At 38.1% G+C, this 22,545-nt stretch overlaps 1 protein-coding gene across 1 annotated transcript; it reads left to right on the plus strand.

Moving 5' to 3' along the window:
• Positions 1-939: 939 nt before the first annotated feature.
• Positions 940-21,941, plus strand: LOC122070442 (DEAD-box ATP-dependent RNA helicase 16-like). The gene is made up of 16 exons (XM_042634596.1): positions 940-1,216; positions 1,470-1,638; positions 1,853-2,008; positions 2,097-2,186; positions 2,482-2,610; positions 3,296-3,396; positions 3,883-3,997; positions 8,231-8,362; positions 8,700-8,765; positions 11,034-11,213; positions 17,637-17,732; positions 18,124-18,264; positions 20,748-20,830; positions 21,307-21,344; positions 21,438-21,652; positions 21,767-21,941. Exons 2-16 carry the CDS (start codon positions 1,480-1,482, stop codon positions 21,851-21,853), a joined length of 1,788 nt encoding a protein of 595 aa, XP_042490530.1. The 5' UTR covers positions 940-1,216; positions 1,470-1,479; the 3' UTR covers positions 21,854-21,941.
• Positions 21,942-22,545: the final 604 nt, after the last annotated feature.

Here is a 22,545-nt window from a genome sequence, read left to right on the forward strand (position 1 = left end):
AACTGTGGATATACAATGGGGACACATGTCAGTCGCCTGAGGTAGAATTGCATGAATTGCACAGATGAGAATTTCAGACGATATCTTCTCCTGACATGAGCAGAAGCGCTTCTGCTCTATTACCTCATTTCACCAAACTCCATATCTCTATATCCCATCAGTCAAAAACCCTGTTTTCCATTTATTTTCACGTTTCTCCAACCCAGTATCTCACTCTCTCTGCTTATCTCTTTTACCTCTAAATCTCTCTGTCTCCCCTGTTTACCACTTTCCTTTATCTCCTCCGCTCCTCCGTTTACCACGAAAAAAGTAGAAAGAGAGGAGAGATGAATGGTAAAGAGAAGCTTGTGGTAGAAGTTGTTGGAGCCCAAAACTTAATGCCCAACGATGGGGAAGGCTCAACGTCTGCGTTTGTGGAGGTAAGAGTTTGAGAACCAGAGACAAAGAACCCAAGTAAAGCCCAAAGACCTGGACCCTGTTTGGAACGAAAAGCTTGTTTTTAACTTCAATGATGTTGCTGATCTCCCCTATTGGAAGTTAATGTTTTTAACGAGCGAAGGTCCGGTAGTAGCAGGAATTTTCTGGGTAAGGTGAGGATTTTACACGCTTGAGGAGCGGAGTTTTTTCTCTCGTAGGGTTCTACGTCCTCTACGCTTTGGGGGTTTTGATCGACCCGGTCTATTTTCAAAACCAAGAATCAAACCGACACAAGTGACGATCTATCATACACGTGGCATCGTGTCGCGCGTACCCTCCCTTCAGCTTCCGCCAAAAATTACCACCGTGGAGGATTTCGATCCGTTGATTCCTTTATCTCAACCAAGGCATGTTGAAAGGAAACGACATCGAATCTTGGGGTTATATAAAACGAGACTTGAGGATTTGTTTTTAAAGAAATCGAAATCGAAATCGAAATCGAAATCGAATCGGCCTATCCGATACCAATTCTGTTAGGGGCGACTCTAAGCGGTTAGTATAGGGTCTGATCTCGATTCTAACCTGATTCACCATTTTTTCGAACCGTGCATTGAAGTTGAAGCAAACCCCTACTTCGAATCTCTTTTAGCGCTTCAGGGGCTGTCTCTTCGGCTCTTCGTCTCCTTGGTCTCTATCTTCTCCCCAAAACTCAAAAGCCAAAGCCTAAAGCCTGAAGCACAACGGTTGAAGATTTGAAATTGTTAGTTCTTCAACCATTTCTTTTCTACGCTGAGAGCAGGTGATTCATCTTCAAGGGTTTTCCTTGTACTCTTTTTTTGGCGTTATTTTTCTCTTTTTTGGCGTTATTTTTCTGGTTTTCTCTTTGTTCTTGAATCTGGTATAGATATCTTTTTCTTGTCGCAACAAGAACGATGAAACAATTGTGGGTAGTTCATTGGTTGTAGTTTTGATTCATCTGTTTTCCCATGTGTATCCATCTGTTTTCTCTGTGGTCCTGTTGTATCTGAGTTTAGTTGAATGATATGTTTCAGTTGAGATTCTATGGCTAATGAAGAAGGCTTGATAGAGGGTGGACTGGAAGAAGAAGAAATTAAGACTTTTGAGGAGCTTGGTTTGGAACCCCGCCTGATTCGGGCACTGACAAAGAAGGGTATCACAAAACCAACACCAATCCAGCAAGTGGCTATCCCATTGATTTTGGTCAGTTTTATTTTGTTAAATTGCTCTTTGTTTCTAAGTCCTTTTGTGTCAAATGTGATGAGTCCCATTACCATATTTTGCTCATGCTGAGGTGACTTGATTTTATCTATTGGAATTTTAGGTCAAATTTAGGGTTTTAATGGTTTTCTGTTGCTTCTTCTTCTTCTTGTTATTAATATTGTTGTTTTATTTTCCATTGCATGATGGTGTACAGGAAGGCAAGGATGTTGTCGCAAGGGCCAAAACTGGTTCTGGAAAGACATTTGCTTACCTCCTACCATTACTCCAAAAGCTCTTTTTGAATGTTGGTTCACCAAAAACTGCTCCAAGCGCCTTGGTTCTTGTCCCGACCCGTGAACTGTGCCATCAGGCATGTTATACCTAGTGGTAATTGTTGGTTTCTGAATAACTAACTATTTTTCAGACATGGGTTTCTTATTTTTTAAATATTTTTGCAGGTTTATTCTGAGGTACTATCTCTCATTGAGGCCTGTAGAGTTCAACTGAAAGTTGTGCAGTTAACAAGCGGCATGCCCATTTCTGACTTGGTAGGTGGATTTTCTGTGCCCAAGGTTTGAGAGATCGGAATTGGTTGCCACTTTGATTCTGATTTGAATTGGCAAGAATAGGGCAGGGAATGGTAGGAATTGGTGAAAAAGCCCTCGAAATTCCGATCTGAATCAGCTGGTTCCACTGATTCAACCCGATTCCTCAAACCCTGTCTGTGCCTGTTCAACTTCCAAAGTTCTTAGTGGTGTTGGGAATAGATGCTGCAAAATTATTTTCTGGCTATCCTCCCTTGGGGCATAACTTGTTCTATGTTTATTGTCTTCTTGCTCCTAGCGTGCTGCATTGTCTGGACCACCTGACGTTCTGGTCTCCACACCAGCTTGCATTTCAACATGTATGTCAGGAGATGTTCTTCAGCCAAAGTCCCTTCAGGATTCACTTTCAATCCTTGTTATGGATGAGGTGCGAATTCGCGAAAACCTCTCCCCCCCACCCCCACCCCCACCCCTCACCCCCAAATATATTTCATGACTTGCACTTTAAGCTGAACCTGCATCAAAATGGTTGATTCCATTGGAGTAGTATTTATGTCAAATAGAATCATTATGATACCGGAGTTTCTTTTCATATGTTTTAATGTTTTATTGTGATAAAATTGTAAGAGTGCATAATAATTAGATCACGAAACAATAGATGATGCATAATTGTACATGTAAACAAAATTTGTATGTACGACTCAACTAACTAAAATAAAGCCTTATCCCAACTAAATGGGGTTGGCTACTCGCTTTCCTGGGTCATAAGTGTAGCTCTTTGTTTCCAGGATATACCCTAGCATAAGATCGAGGATCCGAAAATATTGGATCTTAGTAATACATTTTTATCATTTGCTTTCTTATTGAAAATATTTTATCTCATTATATGACTAATTCGGCATGCATCCAAAAATCTGACTTGCATAAGCTTTTATTTGTTCATTATGAATAAATTAGTCATCATTCTGTGAGATTTATTTGCTTTGCCCTGTCTGAATATTGTAACCTTGTTGCTTTCACAATTCCTTTGGGCATTTTCATTTACCATGAAATTCTGGTCACTTATTTTTCTTCATTGGACTAAGGAAAACATTGATTCATATCTGTTTCAGGCGGACCTTCTTTTGTCATATGGCTATGAAGATGATCTAAAAGCACTTACTCCTCATATCCCTCGACGTTGTCAGTCCCTTCTCATGTCTGCGACCTCAAGGTTTGTTGTGTACATTTCTTTTGGAGTGTCTATAATTTAGCTTAGTAATTCTGCTGTGGACAACTCCCAGCAGTTTGCGTCATTCTGGGGTCCTTTGTATAACTGTATATTGTATTAATGAAAATTATTACATCTAGTAGCTCCTGTACAGCTGATCCCCAATATGTGATGAAGCTTTGCTAATATTTTCAGATTTATAGTACTTCAGGCATCTATTCTCTCTCTCTCTCTCTCTCTCTCTCTCTCTCTCTCTCTCTCTCATAATTAATAATACATAAACCTTCAACTCCCCCACCCCCCAAAAAAAAAATTTTTGAAAACCTGAATTGGCTAATTCATTAGAGAAAAGTGAGAGACTGTAACATTCATAGGCTCCACATTTATTCATCAGAGCATCTTGCAAGATTTTTATTTGTATTTCCTTCTTTTCAGTGCTTATGAAGCTTCATCTATGACATTTTTTTTTGTCTCTTCCTTTAATGGCAGTGCCGATGTCGAGAAGTTAAAGAAGCTTGTTCTACACAATCCGTTCATTTTGACTCTGCCAGAAGTTGGAGATACTAAGGATGATATTATCCCTAAAAATGTTCAGCAATTTTGGGTAAAATTTTCCGCCTACTTCACTAGGGAAAAATGATCTGAAAATCCCCAAGGGGGTAGCTCACTTGCTAAGGACCAACACCTCACAATTAAGAGTTCATGAGTTTTTCTTGGGGCCTACCTATCAAAAAAAAGGGAAAAGGAAAAATTGATCTAACAATCAAAGTTTTTATCTTGTTTTTGTTTAATTTGGCCACCAGCGAAAGCATTAAATCAGTAAAAAATAAAATAAAGCAACCTTGAGTAAGGAACACAACTATTGAAGTTGTTCAGCTCTGTGCCTATGTTTGTGGTGTACTCCAGCTTCACATTACCTGCCACTCTTAGTCTCTTACTCTCACTCCCTAGGAACCTAAGAATATAGGCAAAGAGAGAGAGGCTCCATGGTCAAGGCCCTTTTATAAGATTTTCCAAAATATAATTATGATAAGACATTGACTCTTCTATGGAATCCATTATCAAGTAGAGAAAGAATTCCCACACCTATTATGACAACAAGATATTGCCACAATTAGTCTTCTCTGTTTGAAGCCAACATTTAAATCTCTAATGTAGGAGCTTCTTCAGCCCTTTTTAAAAATGCATGGGTCTTATTGATGGCTGGGGGAGCCCTACTCACTTAGTGTAAGAAAGCAAACCCAGGACCCATCATATGAAGTGCTGTATGTACCACCATGTAAATGATTTTTGAGTAGGTTAGATCTCTGACGATGTGCTTGTGGGACTAATTATTTTTATATTAAAATTCCAAACTAGAAGTTCTTATTGGTCACAGGAATTTAATATTTCCTGTTTAAGGGCTGGGTGGAGACTTTGAAGTTTCATTTAGTTGACTGGTATTAGTATTGCAAACCCGAGCAATTTGGTGATCTTGGCCTGAGAAGAATTTGTTTGATCAATAAATCATTAATTCTGAATGAATTTCTAGATTTGGTATTGAACAGTAGTGTTTATGGAACGGATTAAATGTAGATATGGCTTAGTGTGTACAGGCACGTATGAGGGTAAGAGTAGCCATTGAATGGGCTATGGAATGGTATAAAGCACCATCAGTGCTCTTTTAATCATGGTACAGATTTCTGGTGGGGGAGGGGATTGAAGTCCTGTTTTGAAAATAGTCTTCATGTGGACACCAGCTGCTAATGAAATCCTTTCCAAATTTCTTTAGTGCTGCAAATTACAAAACTGCTCAACCTGTGAATTCCTTGGGAGCAAAGATCAGGTAGTAGAATGGATGCATTTTGCACAGAATCTAAGTTACTGGGATATAAATGAGCTGTTGCGACTTCAAAAGCTGTCAGCAGGGACCTGATTTAACAGATAAAACAGATTATAGAACCTGAAAGCTCCACAGCTTAGATATCATGATGCAGATTAATCACTAAAATAGGCTTGTTTTATTAGGAATAAGCCTAGTGTTGGGTTCCATGTGTGTTGGCCCTTTGATCCCATGTGTTTTGAGTGTAATAGATCACTTTTATGGGCCTAAAGTAGGGGTTCTAAGATTGAGTACGGGATTACTAGTTAGTTTACTTTTTTCATTAGTTTCCTTTTTAGTTGGGCTTTGATGGGGTTAATTTGTTTCTACTTTTAGTCAGTAGTTAGTTTCTAATTTCAGTAATTGTATTTTCCTCGTTTCTATTTTAAGAATTGGAAACTAGAGGAGTTGTTTTTTATTTAGTTTCGCTTCTATTTTGTAAACTCCCCATCGCTATTATAAATAAATGAGGGCTCTCATTAGTAGGGCCACCATTTATGAAACAAAAAAACAAACTAATGGCTTTTGCTATTGTCTTCTCCATGAAAACTTGTCTTGTGTTTGATCAAGGCTGAAGGAATTGATATTTGATCCAATTGACTCTTTGCGGTGTGAAGCCCAAGAGGTTCCTTTTAAATGTTCTTCTTCCCTTTCAAGCTATTTCTCTCGTCTTTTCTGAAGTATACAAGGTGTTAAGGGGCTGGTCTACTGTTACTGGTATTTAAATCATATTTTTTATCAGTTCTGTCTAGCGATAGAGAGAGTTCTGTGAAGGATTCTCAGATTCTGTCCAAGCTATTCCCTTGTCCGTTTGGTCTGAAATTTTGACCAGAGATTCCCCTCACCTGGGACAGAACTCAATCCACACAGGAGACTATTCTGATCAGTGGTCTGCATGATATTTGAAATCACCATATTCTGTCCTGTAGTGCTAACAATTCTGTTTTCAGATCTGAAACAAAGATCGGTTGATTGGTCTGCTTACCTCTGATTATCTGAAGTCTAGTTATGTGTGTTGAGTGACCTTTTGGACTTAATTTTCTATACCCTAGCTACCCTCTTTAGCTAGTCCTCTTCTGGTCTCAGAATCCTTGATTTCTGAACTCGGCTGACTAGGTTTCCAGATATGAAATTCATAGTTTTTAAGGCGGTAAGGCGACGGAGGCGTTTGAGGGTCTTTCGGAGCGCCTTAACGATAAGGCGGGCATAAAGCGTCGCCTTATTGACTAAAGCGTTCCTGTGTAATTTTTTTTATAGAACCAATCTATTTGACTCAAATCCTAATTGAATCCTATTACTCATATGTTAAATAAATATTAAAAGTTCATATTCATACCAATGTAAGATATTCATCAAGAAAACAATCGATAAAGTGAATAAACTAAGTTCATCTTCATCAATCACCAATCACCAATCACCAATCACCAATCACCAATCACCAATCACCAATCACCAATCACCAATCATCAATCATATTAACATATAATATAAATACATAATTATGAAACAAAATTATAAATATAAAGAAAAGAAGACATAAAAAATACAAGTATTTATTATACTTACCACTATGATGCCAAAATGAGTGCCTAAGCCCCAAGGTCATCCACTATATTTCTACTCCTGTCAAAGAAGAATAAAGCTCACCGCTGCCGAAGCAAACTCACTGCTGCCCGGAGCAAAATGATCGCCTAGATCAGTGGTTCTTCCTTGTTCCTTGATTCCTTCTCAAAGCCTTCTTAAAATCCTTGACAAAATCCAAACCCTGTTTGTGAATTGTGTTTTTGTATTGTTTGTTTTGGTTATTTTTGGTGGAGTAAAGCTGATCTCATACATCTCAAGTGTGAACAAAATTATACACCTACCAATAAAAAATCTATATTTGGAATCTTCATCAAGTAATTTTAAAATGTGTTTAAAAAAAAAACATAAGGAGCCACTTAACGTAAGGCGGAGCATTGCCTTACCATCTCTAGACCGCCTTACCAGCATCGCCTTAGCAGCGCCTTAAAAACTATGCTGAAATTTAATCTGATTTAATTTGTGTTGCTGTTATTGGTTGTTCTTCTGATTAAAAGATCCTGAAGTTGAGACTTGGTTAGACTCCCTACCCTAGTCTACGAACATTAAATGATTTGGAGATTAAGTAAATATTTTTAAAATCTATTCTTGTGGGTGTAAATTAAGTTTAAAACCTACTTATCTTGTAATTACTTTTCTTATCTCGTGGATCTAAGTGATTTCCTCTTTTAAGTTTTAGTACAAGGTGAAAATACCTATAGTAATAAAACCAACTCACTAGCCCTAACAACTAACACTTCTTTTATGAACTTCGGAATTTAAGCTTGTTGCAATGGCAAGCCTCAGTATGAAACTAAAACCTCCCCAGTATGGTACCCCAAGTCTATTCTAGATGTAACTATGACAACCACACTTGTATTTACCAAGTTAGGAGAATGCAATACAACCACATAGTAACATTTCTAGTTTTTCATTCCTACGTGCCAACTTTTTTCTTATTTTGATTGCACAAGCTTCTTTTGGTGGGTACAAGGATATTGCACAAGCATTTGAACCATCCTGTATTATAGTGATTTTACATGCTTTCCACAAACATAGAAGGCACGGAGATTAGTAGAAAATATCATTAATCCCATATGGAGGCGCCCATGCGTAAGCTTGGGTGGCCCTTTATAATTTTCTTCAATAAAAATTTATATTTGACATGTGCATAAAATGTGTGTACTTGCCTGTAGTTTATTAGTTTATATTGAAGATATATTGATTTGAGATATATGGCTAGAGACATTGTTATCTATATTGAAGAGGAAATATTTCTCTAAGAGGTCTTGGTTGCCCCCACCTGACATAATAAATCTGTTTCTTTTGGCTTTATTTTATCAAACTTCAAGATTTGATTTTCATTTTTGTATTCTTCCTTTTGTTGTACTCTTTCTGATTAAATGTATTTTTCAGATTTCATGCAGTGCTCGTGACAAACTACTTCACATCCTTGCTCTCTTGAAGCTGGAACTTGTTCAGAAAAAAGTTCTGATATTTGTCAACACAATTGACATGGCTTTCAGATTGAGACTTTTCCTAGAACAGGTACACTAACATCTACTGTTGGGTATTCAGGATTGAGCTGCTGCTTTTTTTTTTACCCGGTCCTTGTGGGTATACCAGGACGTGATGAGACCTAATGTGATGGTGCCCTCATTTTACGACTGTGCCAGTTACTAGGAATTAGTTTTATGCTCATTGTTTTTGAATCCATCATACGCTTGTTGCAGATCTCTTTCACTTGTACTCCATTGTTTTTCTTCTTCAAGTTTGACCATTAGGTCACTTTCCTTGCCAATTATTTATTTGTGTAGCCACAAGGTTGGTGTTTTTATTTATTTATACCTCTTATTGCTGAGACTGAAATTTGGCTTGGTGGCAGTTTGGAATCAGATCTGCTGTCTTAAATGGTGAGTTACCACAGAATTCACGGCTCCATATCCTTGAGGTATGTCTTGTGCTTGTTATTGTGTTCTTTACTGATGATCTCAAATAATGGTTGTGGTAACACTTTGGAGTTGTTTACGCCTGCCACAAGTTCATGTTAAGTGGATGTTCACAAAGGGTGAAGTCATAAACAGCTTGTTGAGTGGTTTCATGCATTGAGGAATGTAACTCTTCAAATGTGAACGATGACTTATAGACGGCTGGGGGTGAGGAAAAGAATCCAGGAAAATGGGGAAGTAATTGATGGAATGAACTCCCATGCAGTGAAGTGTTGTAGCTTGTAGGAGTATCTGTCAACCAAACATCCTCATGCAGGAAGGTAGGAGAAAAGTTTGTTTTCAGTTTTAAGATATATCTGTCAACCAAACATCCTCCCACTGGTTATGAATTATGCTAGGAGAATTGATGGGAAGAGGTATGCAAGGATAAGAATTTGTTGGGGAAAAAATAGTGCGAGGCCAAATGTTTTTTTTTTTTTTTTTGGAATTAGAAAAGAGGGGAATGCCTGGGAAAGGAAATCCCGACAGAGCAGAACTGCTTTCTCTTTGGATGGGTTAGAGTTCGCAGAAATGATGGACAATATAATTGTGAAGGGTCACTTGGCTACAACTGTAGCTTGGGCCAGGGATTCAGAAGGATGTTGTAGATTTGCCCATGTCCTAAGGCACATCGGCATCTCAGGTGGACTGCTCATTCAGTTGGAAGCAAAGGAGTGCTAATTTCTTGGCTGATCTTCCAAGTAGGGAGGGTGTAGAGCGACCCTGTTGGAGATCCAGGAATTTGTTTCCTCTTCCACCCTAATTTTTGGGGCTGTATGATTTTTCAGTTGTAGTGGGTTCATTTGTTTTCTTGTACTTGATGTTCATTTACCCCTTTCTTATGTTCGATAAAATTCTGAAGTTACTTATCAAAAAAAAAAACTCTTAGGTACTAGTCTATTGGATATTATTCAGAATACACACTGGACACTGCTACTGTGTTATGAAATTAGACTGAGGACAAGGAAAGAAACAATTTGGATTAACTGAAGAAATATTTAAAATCAATAAAAGGCTAAAGTGGATCCTAACAGAGAAAGAAGGGTTTGAGTAGGGTGGACTAGTTTCTTTCAAAGGTTTAAGTGGTTTATGAGCTTTTTACTACTGTTTGGTAAGGAATGGAAAAGAAATTTGTAGACAGGTTTTAGTTAGCATTGAAGAGAAATCTTGGGCTTAAGGGGTGATGGGCTGGATGTCGAGAATGAGTGATTTGGGTGAGGCATCTTGTTATTTTGCGCATCTTGAAGTTTTTCATTAATCTTAACTTTTGTAAAATTTGTATGCCATGCCTATGTTAAATTGGGTGTAGCAAAGATGAGGATGTTGAGAGGGATGTGCGGAAAAACCCGGAGAGACAAAGTAAGGAATGATTGTATTAGAAAAGAGCTAGGGGTGGCTCCAATCCAGGACAAGCTCCGCGAGAGCAGATTGAGGTGGTATGGCCATATTTAATGGAGACCCACGAATGCCCCAGTAAGGAAGTGTGATCAGTTTCAATTACATGGAGCTAGAAGGAGAGGCAGACCTAAATTGACCATTGACGAAATGGTAAGAAAAGATATGCAGCTGGTAGGGATTGATCCTAGTATGACCACAGATAGAGGTAAGTGGAGGACAAGGACCCGTGTAGCGGACCCCATATAGGGGATGTTCCAAGGATGCTGCTTTGACTACTACTTTAACTTTTTTTGTTTTTTTTTTTACCTTATCGGATCCTTGTAGCCGACCCCATCAAATTGGGATAAGGTTATGGTTGTTGTTGTTGCCTATGTTAAAATACTATATAATCCAGGAGAGAATAAAATGAAATTAGGCAGAATTTTAATATACACTATGCTTATCATCAATGTACTATTTGCAGCCAACATGCAATTAATATGCTTATCATAATGGTACTGGATGTAATTTAATTTTTCTTTGTTAAAATACACCATGAGAATAAAATGATTCCGAGCGTACAATGGAAGAATGAGAATTACTTTGGAACTGGGCAACATGTTTGACCAACGAGATCAGATTTTGTAATAAAACTGTAAAAATTAGGTTTCCCTTCACTTGTTGGCACGGGATAAAGCTTTCATCCACCTGGGGCTCATGCTAGCACAAATTTTCTTATTCTTTTGTTTTTGAACTTGTTTTTCTTCATTTAGGTCATTAAACATCATTTTGTGATTGCCTTTTTCTTAAATATTCCACATTCATTTATTACTTATATTAATTGTTTTCATCAGGAATTCAATGCGGGACTCTTTGATTATCTTATAGCAACTGATGGCAGCCAAATAAAAGAGAAGGAAGAAGTCAAGTTGGACAACCAAGTCTCGTTAAGAAAATCTAAAAAGCACCTCAAGCAAAAATTAGACTCAGAATTTGGAGTAGTGAGAGGAATTGACTTTAAGAATGTTTATACGGTATGCAACAGAGTTGGACTTATAATATTTTCCTTGAAATCCATCATAATATTTTCACATAATTTAGAACCAAATATTTCATCAGTGAGTTGGACTTATGTGAGATTTCTTTTGAGCTTTCTCGTCTTCAAATTCAAACTTGATAGTGATTCTGAGCATAGCAATTCATGGTATAAGAGTGGGTTTCTGTTACGAAATCAAGCTCTTCACACATTTAGTATGATGACTGTTTTTTATGATATTATGATTCCGTGCCACTCAACTCTAGGATGTATTTGCCTAGCAAGTTTTTTTCCCTCGATTCGTCTCACATATTCAGTAATCTGGATCCCGATTAAAAAATAATAATAAAAAAAAAAGCAAAAACAAAAACAAAAAAACAAAACAAAACAAAATAAAATAAAACAAAATAAAATAAACAAAACAAAACAAAACTGAAATCACAAGCCCTATCATGCATAATAGTGAAGAGAAGGAGAGAAGAAGAGTAACCACAAAGTGAGAAAATCATTCTCGTGGTTGGACCACATCTTTTTAATCCATGAGCAACCACCTTATTTATAGTGTAGAGCATAATAACAATTACAAGAAAGGACATAAACATATGTGTGGATAATTCCTAATAAGAAAAATATAGGACAAAAACACCCCTTGCAGTACACATATAGAGAACTTTAACATCCCCTCGAGCTGGAGCATAGATATCACCCATACCCAGCTTGGAACATCCATCAAGAAAGGCTGGACAAAACAAAGGTTTAGTGAACATAGCACCTAGTCGACTCCTGGAGTTAACAAAGGGAGTAGAAATCAGTTCTCTCATAACTGCATCCCACACAAATTGATAATCAACTTCCTTATGTTTGGTCCTTTCTTGAAAAACTGGGTTACTGGCAGCTTGATTATCAGAAAACATGTCAATAGGTTTAGTAACCAAAAACCCAAGCTCATGAAGCAGTGATCACAACCACATCAACTCAACTTCAGTATGAGCCACATACCAACAAATGTACAATAACCAATGGTAGACCTATGACCTTCAGAACTAGTCCAGTCTGCATCAGAATTGCCAAACAACTCAACATGCTTATTAGGTTGATAAATGAGACCCTTCCTTGGAGCAGTTTTGAAATACTTCAATATCCAACAAGCTGCCTCCTAGTGAGCACCTCTTAGGTGTTCCCATAAACTAACGACTTCAACAACAAATTATGTGTTTGTTCTAATAAATGTGAAGTGAATTTACCAACTAATCTCTTGTATTGATGCTTGTTTGCAAGCTCCTCACCATCATTTGCCCCAAATTTTTGATGTGGATCCATAGGTGTATCAATAGGCTTGGATGCTAACATACCAATATCAAACAAAGGATCCAATTATCCAACTAATATTTCCTCTGAGAGAGACTAATTCCCCTTTTTTACTCCAAATTACTTTGATCCCAAGAAAATACCTGAGGGCACCCAAATCTTTCATCCGAGAGTGTTGTTATTGATATGATATTGCATTTGTAATACCAAATGAATCATTTACTGTTGATTTGGGGAATTGTGACTTGCGTCACTTGACACCAAGCTCACCTTTATTTATAATAGTAGGTTCAGGGCTTTAAAACATTACAATGACAAGTATGCCCCTATGGACAGTTCTACCCTTATTCCTACATTACAACACTCTCCCTCAAGTTGGTTTATGGATATCACACATGCCCAAAAACTTGCACATAATAGAATGAAAAACTTTACTGCCAAGTCTCCTTGTAAGAACATTTGCTAGTTGATCTCCACTTCTCACAAAAGGGATACATATACGACCTTGCTCTAGTTTCTCTTTGATAAAATGTTTGTCAACTCCACATGCTTAGTACAATTATGTTGAATTGGATTGTATGCAATTACTAATGGCTGACATACTATCGCTATACAACAACTGAAAAAATTTACTACTAAGTCCCTTTGTAAGAACATGTTCCAGTTGATCTCTACTTCTCACAAAAGGGGTACATATAAGTCCTTGCTCTAGTTTCTCTTTGAAAAAATGTCTGCCAATCTCCACATGCTTAGTACGATTGTGTTGAATTGGATTGTGTGCAATTGCTAATGGTTGACGTACTATCACTACAACAACATGGGCAACTAAACATGCACACCCAAGTCTTGAAGGAGTTCTTGAAGCTAAAGTAACTGAAAAATGCCATGTGTCATGGCTCGAAACTCTATGTACTAGATCTGGCCACAATTTCTTGCTTCTTACTATGTCATGTTACAAGGTTCTGCCAATAAAGGTACAATAGTATGATGCGGACTGACAGTCATCTGGAGAGCTAGCCCAATCAGCATTAGTATAAGCCTCTACACGCATATGATCAGAAGGGGAGAATAGGATGCGTTTCCCCAGAGATTACTTCAGGTAACGAAGAATGCGAAATGCAGCTTCCATGTGAAAAGAATAGGGATCATGCATGTACCGACTCACAAAACTAACTGCATAGGCAATGTATGTTCGAGTATGGGACTGGTAAATAAGTCATCCAACCAACCTCTGATATCGACCTTATCAATAGGCTCACCTTCCTTGCTTTTAAGATGAGTATTAGCCTCAATGGGTGTGTCAAATGGCTTACATCCAATCATATTAGTCCTAAAAAGAAGATCTAGGGTGTATTTTCGCTAGGAGAGAACTACACCCTTAGTAGACCGTGCCACCTAAATACCAAGGAAGTGAAGTATCGTAGCTTACCTAGGTCCTTTATTTTCAAACTCATTACCCAGATAAGCCTTAAGTTTAGAGATTTTAGTTGAATCACTCCCAGTAACAACTATATCATCCACATATAAAATAAGGATGGTTACCTGATCACCTACCCTCTTTATGAACAATGTGTGACCAGCATTACTCTATTTGAATCCTACCTCAATCATAGCCTTGTGGAAGTGACCAAATCCTGCCCTGGGAGATTGCTTTAGCCATGTAGTATCCGCTTTAGCTTGCATACTTTTCCTAGAGTTTCCTTAGCAGAGTAGCCTGGAGGGACATCCATATACACTTCCCCAGTTAGTTCACCATGGAAGAAGCATTCTTGACATCTAGCTGTTGTAGATCCCATCCAAAGTTCACTGCACTAGAGATAATCACTCGTACTGTTCATCTTAGCAGCAGGGGCAAACGTCTCCTTGTAATCAATCCCATAGGTCTGAGTAAAATCTTTGGCCACTAATCTTGCTTTGTATTTGTCTACAGTCCCATTACTTCCATCTGAATTCTTTTTTACTGTACATACTCATTTGCATCCAACAATCTTCTAATGTGGTGGAAGGGTAACTAAGTCCCACGTGTCATTCTTTCCAAGTACCCTCATTTCCTCATCCATTGCATCTTTCTACTAAGGTTTAGCAAACGCCTCTTGCCAGCTCTGGGGAATGGAAAGAAAGGATAAAGAAGATACAAAAGCATGATAGGAAGGATATAGGGAATTATAAGACACATTAAAAATAGGATGTTGAGTATAAGTCCTACTTCCTTTACGAACAACAATAGAAGTATCAAAAGATGGATCAAAAGAGGAAAGGTTACCTGATGGGAAAGTTGTCTCTGGATCATAGGTCAGCTATGGTTGGACTGGAGCAGTGATAGTGGTAGTGGTTGTGGTATCTATTCTCTTCTTCTGGAAGGAATACACTTGTAACTCCTTCTGAGCATATTGGGGCTCCCATTGTACAGAATTCTCTTGTGTCCCTTTTTTAAGTCACAACCTCCTCTTCCACCTTGTAAAGTGGTGGACCATCAAATAGAGGAATCAAAGGTAACCCTAGCATACATCGAGAAGGTGGGTGGTAGCACTTTTATCCCTTTTAAGTGGCAGAGTATCCCACAAAGATACAACAAAAACCCCTAGGATCAAGCTTTCGATGGAGATGATGGTTCCGGGCAAAGCAAACAGAACCAAAAACCTTAGGAGGAACCACGAAAGATTTGGATCCAATAACTCAATGGGACTATGAATCCCATAACACGAGACGAAATCCGATTAATAAGATATGCCACAGTAAGAACCGCCTCACTCCAGTATGGAGCAGGCACATGTATCGCAAACAATACCATGGTCTGCAAAGTAGGTTTGAAAGGAACTTTGTATTATGTACCATTATCAGCTCTCAAGACCTTAATTCTAGCATCATATTGATTCTTAGCTGAATAGTGAAATTGCTGGAAATATTAATTGAATCAAGTTAAGCACAAGCTTGAATCTAATCAAATTCCACATTCATGCCAGCCAAAAAATGATATACTCATAACATCTCCTCATGGTTCTTGAAACCAATAACATTCGTAGCACAAGCAGGTTGATAAATCTTATAATAATCAAGTTTCATACTAGTATTGGGACACAGTATCTCCTTTAGAGTCCCTATGGAGTTTCTTCCTCAACTCACAAGCATTGAGTATTTTGCAGCTTGGAATAGGTTTCTTTAGCCGCTTTCCAAATAAAGGCAATAATATCCAACAACATACAACCCCGAGCAATAGAGGGTGTCATCGAATTGATGATATAGGCCATCACCAAGAAGTTGACAGCATGTCATTTGTCCTAAGGAGCACTAGTAGTAGAAGGGAAAGCAGTAGCACCTATGAGGTAACCAGAATAACCTCGGGAACTGATAGATAAGAAACAAGATCTAGACCACATCAGATAATTGCTCACCTCTAACTTGATGGAGCTAGTAGGGAATGAAGGGTAGTCACCATTAGAACCATGAGTCCCCCCATTTGAGAGAGCTGATGTAATCGAATCTTCTGATGCCATAGGTGCTGGTCTCACAAGAAATCACGAACAGATAATGTCCAGGTCTAATACTTCATAGAGATATGAGTGCAACAATTAGGGTTTGATCCACAAAGTAGACCCCCGGTCAGAAGAAACTCACCTCCAAGGGCAAAACCCTAACGTTACCAAAATAAGGAGGCGAGAGAGACTAGAAGAGTCTTGCGGTGGAGGAGAAAAAGAGAGGGTGAGTTTGCGGGGTGGAAGAAGACCGAGAGGCGCAAGAGAGAGAGAGGTTAAGGTTTTGGGTGACAGGAAAGTTCCTGCTCCGATACAATGTTGATTTAGGGAGTTGTGACTCGTGTCAATTGACGCCAAGCCCACCTTTAGGATTAGGGTTTTAAAACCTTACAATTAAAAGTATGCCCCTATGGACAGTTCTACCCTTATTCCCACATTATAACATTAGCATCTATAATAGGAAGAAAGAACGTTACCCACTTGTGTGTGTCTATGCCTAGACACAACAGGTGCAGAATGATTGTGCTGCCCTCACGCACCCTCCCATTGGCCTGAGTGTTTGTGTGTACCTGCGCCGGCAGGTTAGCATTCTCTTGCCCTTGTATGATAATATCATCTCCATACACAATCAATAAAATCACCTTGGAGTCTCGGCGATGAGCAAAGACTGAATGGTTAAAATAACACTATATGAATCCACATTGTATAACAATTGAACTTAATTTATAAAACCAAGCTTTAGGCTGCTGTTTCAAACCATAAATTGACTTACGAAGTCTGCAAACTTTATTAGCATTCCCCCCTAAGCAACATACCTAGGAGGTTGCACCATGTACACTTCCTCAAGCAATTCACTATATAAAAATGCATTCTTGATATCCCAGCTGATGCAGGGGCCGGGAAAAATTAACAGCCAAAGAGTTTATTGTGATTTTTTACCATCTGAGAGTGGGGTATAAAGATCTGTATGGCTAAAGCAAGTCCGTTTACAGCTGTGATGTTACCCCCTCAGGTCAGAGTGGATACAAGTATAATTATCATTAGCCAACTTTAGCAACGACCAACCTGATATTCGCAAGAGCTTGGCTTTAAGATATCTGTGGGTCATTACCAATATCGTTTATGTTTAGTTTGTTTTATACTGGGCACAAGTTTTAAGTATTATGGGATCAATATTTTTGTTCAGATCCAATTTGAGTCCAGTCAAGTATGGTGTTGCATTGTTTTATTCTTTGGTTTTCAGTTTAATGTGCAATGTTAGTTTTGAATCTTTTAGAAGTCTAAATTGAATCTGGATAATTGGATCTGGATATGCTATTGGGTTGTTCTTAAGTTTGATACCTTTTTGACTGATTTACGAAAGGAATTTTATTATTCTTGAATGCACATTTGTCAATGCTGCAAGCAATTAGTAATTGGTTTTTCCCTCAACACATGTTCAAATGTCATTGAAATTTGGATCCAACTACAGAAGGAAATGTTGGGTGCTTCTGTCTTCTATCTTACGCCAATTCCTTCTGCTGTCCCCCACCCCCCAATGCTGGCTCTATGATGTATTCAATTTGTTTCATTCTGCATGGATTTTTTCTTGGCTGAAAAGATATTGCATTTAACTTGCCCTGTTGTACCTTTTGTGACAGGTTATAAATTTTGAAATGCCTCCAACTGCTGCTGGATATGTGCATCGAATAGGGCGTACTGGAAGAGCTTATAATACTGGTGCATCAGTCTCATTGGTAAGTTTGTCTAATTAACGTATACCACTTTCATACATTGCTTGAGTAACAATAGCCAGTAGAATTGCCTTGGGCAGTTTCAAACGTAGGGAAAAGGTATCGAATTACCAGTTGTGAAAAGATTGTTACTGGAATGATTCTTGATTCACACATCTGTTATTAATTTTGGCATGTAATGCAATTTCATCAGGGAAAAAAAGCATAGATATTTATTTTTAGTTTGCAATATTTTGAATGCATAAATATATGTCAACTTATTTGTTGTTTACAGCCTACAAAATGGTTATAATGTCTTGAATTATATTTTTTCATTGAGGGGCATGCAATAAAGGTTTGAGTGAGCCTGATAATGACGTAGCCATAAACTTCTGTTGTTTATGGTTCATACCAGGTTTCTCTGGATGAGATGGAAATTTTTGAAGAGATCAAATCCATGTTGGGAGATAATGAGAACCAAGACACTTCAAGCTTCATTGCACCATTCCCTTTACTTACTAAGAATGCTGTGGAGTCTTTACGATATAGAGTTGAGGTAAATTTCTTTTCTTAATAAGTGGGTATCATCCAATGGTTGATGACAGAGATTTTGAATATGTGGAATGCATGAATAGTGACTGCATTTTTATCATTTGGCTGAATAAATTGAAAGCTAGTCAAATGGTTAAAAATGTTACCGTAGATTGGAGATATTTGATTGGTCTTTTGTGTTGAAGCACTATATAACCTCATCAAGATCACCATTGTGTGTGGGTGGGTGTGAAAATAAAAAATTTCTGAGGGAGTGACTCCCAAGAAATTTCTCTTTCCCCTTTTGATTATAATTTGTTGTCAATTCATGGGTTATTTTGTTTTTGTTGGAAAAGGCCAGAGTTGCCTTTCAAATGCCCGTTGAAGTTTGAAACAGGTTTTGAAAAGGTGAAGAATGGCACCTGCTGTTAGAACTTTTAGATGCATGAGGCATAACCTCCTTTGATTTCTATCAATACAACAACTTTACCTATGATGTAAGATCGAATCACAAGTGATCTAATCCTAGTAAGGATCTTTAGTACATTCAATAAATTTCAGATTAAAAAACAAACCAGAAAAATTTAACTGCAAAATAGAGGAGAGAGAAGGAAGAGAAGAATGGAGGAAGGGGAGTAGCTATCTCAGCCTAGGTCTCTCACCCTCAACTATCATAGTTGATGAACACAACCTATCTCAGGCAAATCTTTGCAAAGAGAAAGAGAAAATTTCATTCAAATTTGTGTACAATGTTGTAGGCCCTTACAAACTTATATAGAAGACTCAAAACAAGTTCAAACACTAAAAAGGAAAGGCCTAACTCAATCCTTAACTGATTAGGAAATCTAAAATGATTAGGAAATTGAAATAACAAAGAAGATATACTCAAATAAGGAAACCTACTAAGCTTAGGACTTAAGCTATTTGTCCACCAAATAATAACTTAATTGGATTCATTATAGGACTCCAAAAAGACGCTTAAGACTCCAACATGGTGTTGGACTCAAACAAAACAACCAAAACATATGAAGACTGGGACCCGAACTATACAAATGAAGTAAATCTCTTTTCCTATTTTCTACCTATATTTCATGTCCATTAAAGTGGCCTATTATAAAGAAAACCCATGGGATCAATGGCCCAACACCTACATAACCCAATCCAAGACTTATTTCCAAGAAAATAAACACTTTAAGTGACTTATCTGCATCACCCTTAATTAGAACATTTTTTTTAATTGGTATGCTCCAAGGGAAAGTTGAACTCATGACCTCTAAATTGTGAGATGTTGGTCAATTAGAGAAGTGTTACTTATGCTTCATTGTTATTGTTTTGTGTCTAGGGCTACTTTGTGCACTTTTAAAACGTTTGTGCGCCTTTATGGTTGAGCTGCCATTCAAGCAAACAAAGCATAATCTCTTTCGTTTCAACAATTGCAGGCTTTCAGCATTAAGGGCTTGCTTTTTGTTTTTTGGCACTGAAAGCCCTGCAAAGGGGAGAATTTATTAAGGCTCACTGATAAAAACGGTAGATACAATCTTAAGAAGATCTTCAGGGAATGAAGTCCTCCAAAGACCCTAATTTTATAATTTTCAGGAGTAATAATGTTTATGTTCTTCTTGTGTTCTCTGGGCCTATTTGCTTTGCTGATTCTGTCACAGCGCTGCTTGAGGTGGCTGTGCAAGGCCTGGGGATTGCTATTTCTAAGGGATGGTTGCATATTATAATTGCAAGCGACAGGGAACTTTATTGGGTGGTTGCAAGCTAGCATTAGAGGACCTTCAAGGTATATGCAATTCATTAGGAGGGTTAGGTCTATATGCTGTTACAGACTGCTGGGGAATTCCTCTCTATTGGACTCTTCAGCTAGTCTTACAGATACTCTTACTAGGGAAGGGATTAATAGGAACATATTATATGTGAGAATGTATCTGATTGGGTAGGGCCTTTGCCTCTTTTGTTGTTGTTTGTATACTATTTTCCTTGCACCCCCTCCACGAATATGTTTTTATTGTTATCTATCCCCCTTTCCCCCACCCTCTGCCCCGATAAAAGAAAGGGCATGTGTCCTATTATGAATTTTTCCTAATTAACTCATGTATGTGTTGGAAATGGTCAGATCATGCCCAATTCTCTCTCTTTCTCTGTATTTGTGTGCGATCTTTTCGGTTATGGGCATCCTCTGCCTGGTGTGTGTCAGGTGATAGGTATGAAACAGACACCTAACCCCATGTCTCACTCATTGAGGTGTACTTCAACTGCATTGGTGCTTTCGACGTGTGATATATTTTCAAAATCAGTTGTTAATAGGCAATTATTAGGCATATGCATGGGTCCAAGGCATGAAAAACAGAGGCCTTTGGTTGGTTTCTTCCAGCACATCACCCTGAGTTCACCTCAATGACTTGGTAGTACCTTATAGATGTTTGTTGCTGTGAATATTATTCAAATCATTTTCTTATATTTGATTTGCTTCCTTGTCTGTTCTCCCTCTCGCTCTCATTACAGGATGTCTCAAAAAGTGTAACTAAAGTTGCAATAAGAGAATCACGGGCTCAGGATCTTAGGAATGAAATTCTTAACTCTGAGAAGTAAGTATGATCACTCAAACAACAATTTATTCCACTTGCAGTTTTATTAAGACAAGGCCAAATAAATTACAGGGAAGTAATATTCTCTCTCTCATGTCCTCGTGAACTGTAGCCAGTAGGAATTTAACTTCCCATATGGAAAACTTAGATCAGAGGACCTTTTTTCATGTGGTTGAAACATTGCGAATGAGGAGAGGGTGATGGAGTGAACACAAGTAACTTTTAGGAAGAATTATCATTCTTTGAAGGTTGATATCATCTACCTTCTTTTAGTTTACCCTAAATGCCATTTGCAAAAATACATCTTCAAAGAATTTCTTCCATCAATTGGTGATTTCAGGGTATAGATGCTATGAAATGAGTTTAGGTGTATATTTAACATGCTATGCATACACAGGTAGTTTATATACCTAAGAAAAGATTCTGGACCATTTCCCTTTATTTAGTCCTTACTGACTCTCTACTTCTATTGTTAGGTTGAAGACTCATTTTGAAGCTAATCCAAGGGACTTGGGTAATGGAGTTCATTGGTTGGATATTTGGCTTAATATGCATTGATATTCTTGTAGTGCTATATAATTCTAACGATTTGATACTGCTTGAACAGATCTACTGAAGCATGACAAAGTGCTGAGCAAGAAACCTCCTCCTCAACACCTAAGGGCTGTGCCTGAATACCTTTTGGACCCAACAACTCAGGAAGCCAGCAAGATTGTTAAGCTTGCTAGAGCTGCAATGGGAAATACCAAATCAGCTCATCGACAGGGACCAAAGAGAAAATTCAGGAAAAGTGGAGATCCTCTCAAGACCTTTTCTGCCGAGGTCTGCATTTTTTCTTCTTTCCCTTACCTCTAACCCATACTGTAAATCTCCTTGCTTGATCAATGATGATCCTATCTAAAGTGCAATTGTGCATTTGCTTAAAATTTACCGCAGGAACCTAGGAGATCTAAAGGAGGGAAGAGGAAGGGAAAAGATGGGGACGATGAGTACCATAAACAGAGAAAGAAACATTCTTTCTGAATTTTTTTTCCCTCCCTTTTTGTAGATATTTAAAACCTGGGGATGTAAAACCCCTACAATTTTGATCTAAATTATTAGTTAGACGAAATTTTTTCTTTGCCAGGCATGAAGGAACCGTATAGCCATCCCCTATCCACTAATGGTCGAAAACTGTTGCACCATATCATCTCAAAACCATTCTAAGGCCTCTGTCAATTCTCCCTTGACCATGGATGAAGTAAAACTCGGTCCATGCAGTAATATTCATGAGTGGTTTCATTTGAGTGGCTCCTTAGAAATTTTTGAGATGTGGTTGTTGCCTTTTTTTTTTTTTTGGGGGTGGGGGGGGGTGGGTTGGGGGTTGGGGATTATTGACAGGATATATTCTGAGGGCCATCCAAATGAGAGGATACACCAGAACGATCAGGTAGTAATAGAGGCTAATTGGCATTTCAGGCATAATATGAGTCTTGAAGGGAATGGCTGAGCTGAGAAGGGACTTAATGGTCCAATGGTCGTGGAGTTACTTATCATGGCCTTGTCTTTGATTCAAATCCCCTTGGGACTTGGGAGCTTATTAAGAATGGTTGAGAGGTCCCTTAATTTTTTTTTTTTTTTATTATTTTATGGGGTGGAGTGGGGGTTGGTGTTGGGGGAATAGTTTGCCTTTACCATAGAGGGTTTACCTACGAATCTAAGGTTATTATTGCTCT

This window comes from Macadamia integrifolia, chromosome 2 (assembly GCF_013358625.1).
Source record: "Macadamia integrifolia cultivar HAES 741 chromosome 2, SCU_Mint_v3, whole genome shotgun sequence".
NCBI lineage: Eukaryota > Viridiplantae > Streptophyta > Magnoliopsida > Proteales > Proteaceae > Macadamia > Macadamia integrifolia.

Excerpts from the sequence above, each read along its gene's own strand:
- LOC122070442 (XM_042634596.1), top strand. The coding sequence starts at position 1,480 with ATGGCTAATGAAGAAGGCTTGATAGAGGGTGGACTGGAAGAAGAAGAA. Across the intron at positions 11,214-17,636 it reads ACTTTAAGAATGTTTATACG|GTTATAAATTTTGAAATGCC; the intron begins GTATGCAACAGA and ends CTTTTGTGACAG. Across the intron at positions 21,345-21,437 it reads AGCTAATCCAAGGGACTTGG|ATCTACTGAAGCATGACAAA; the intron begins GTAATGGAGTTC and ends CTGCTTGAACAG.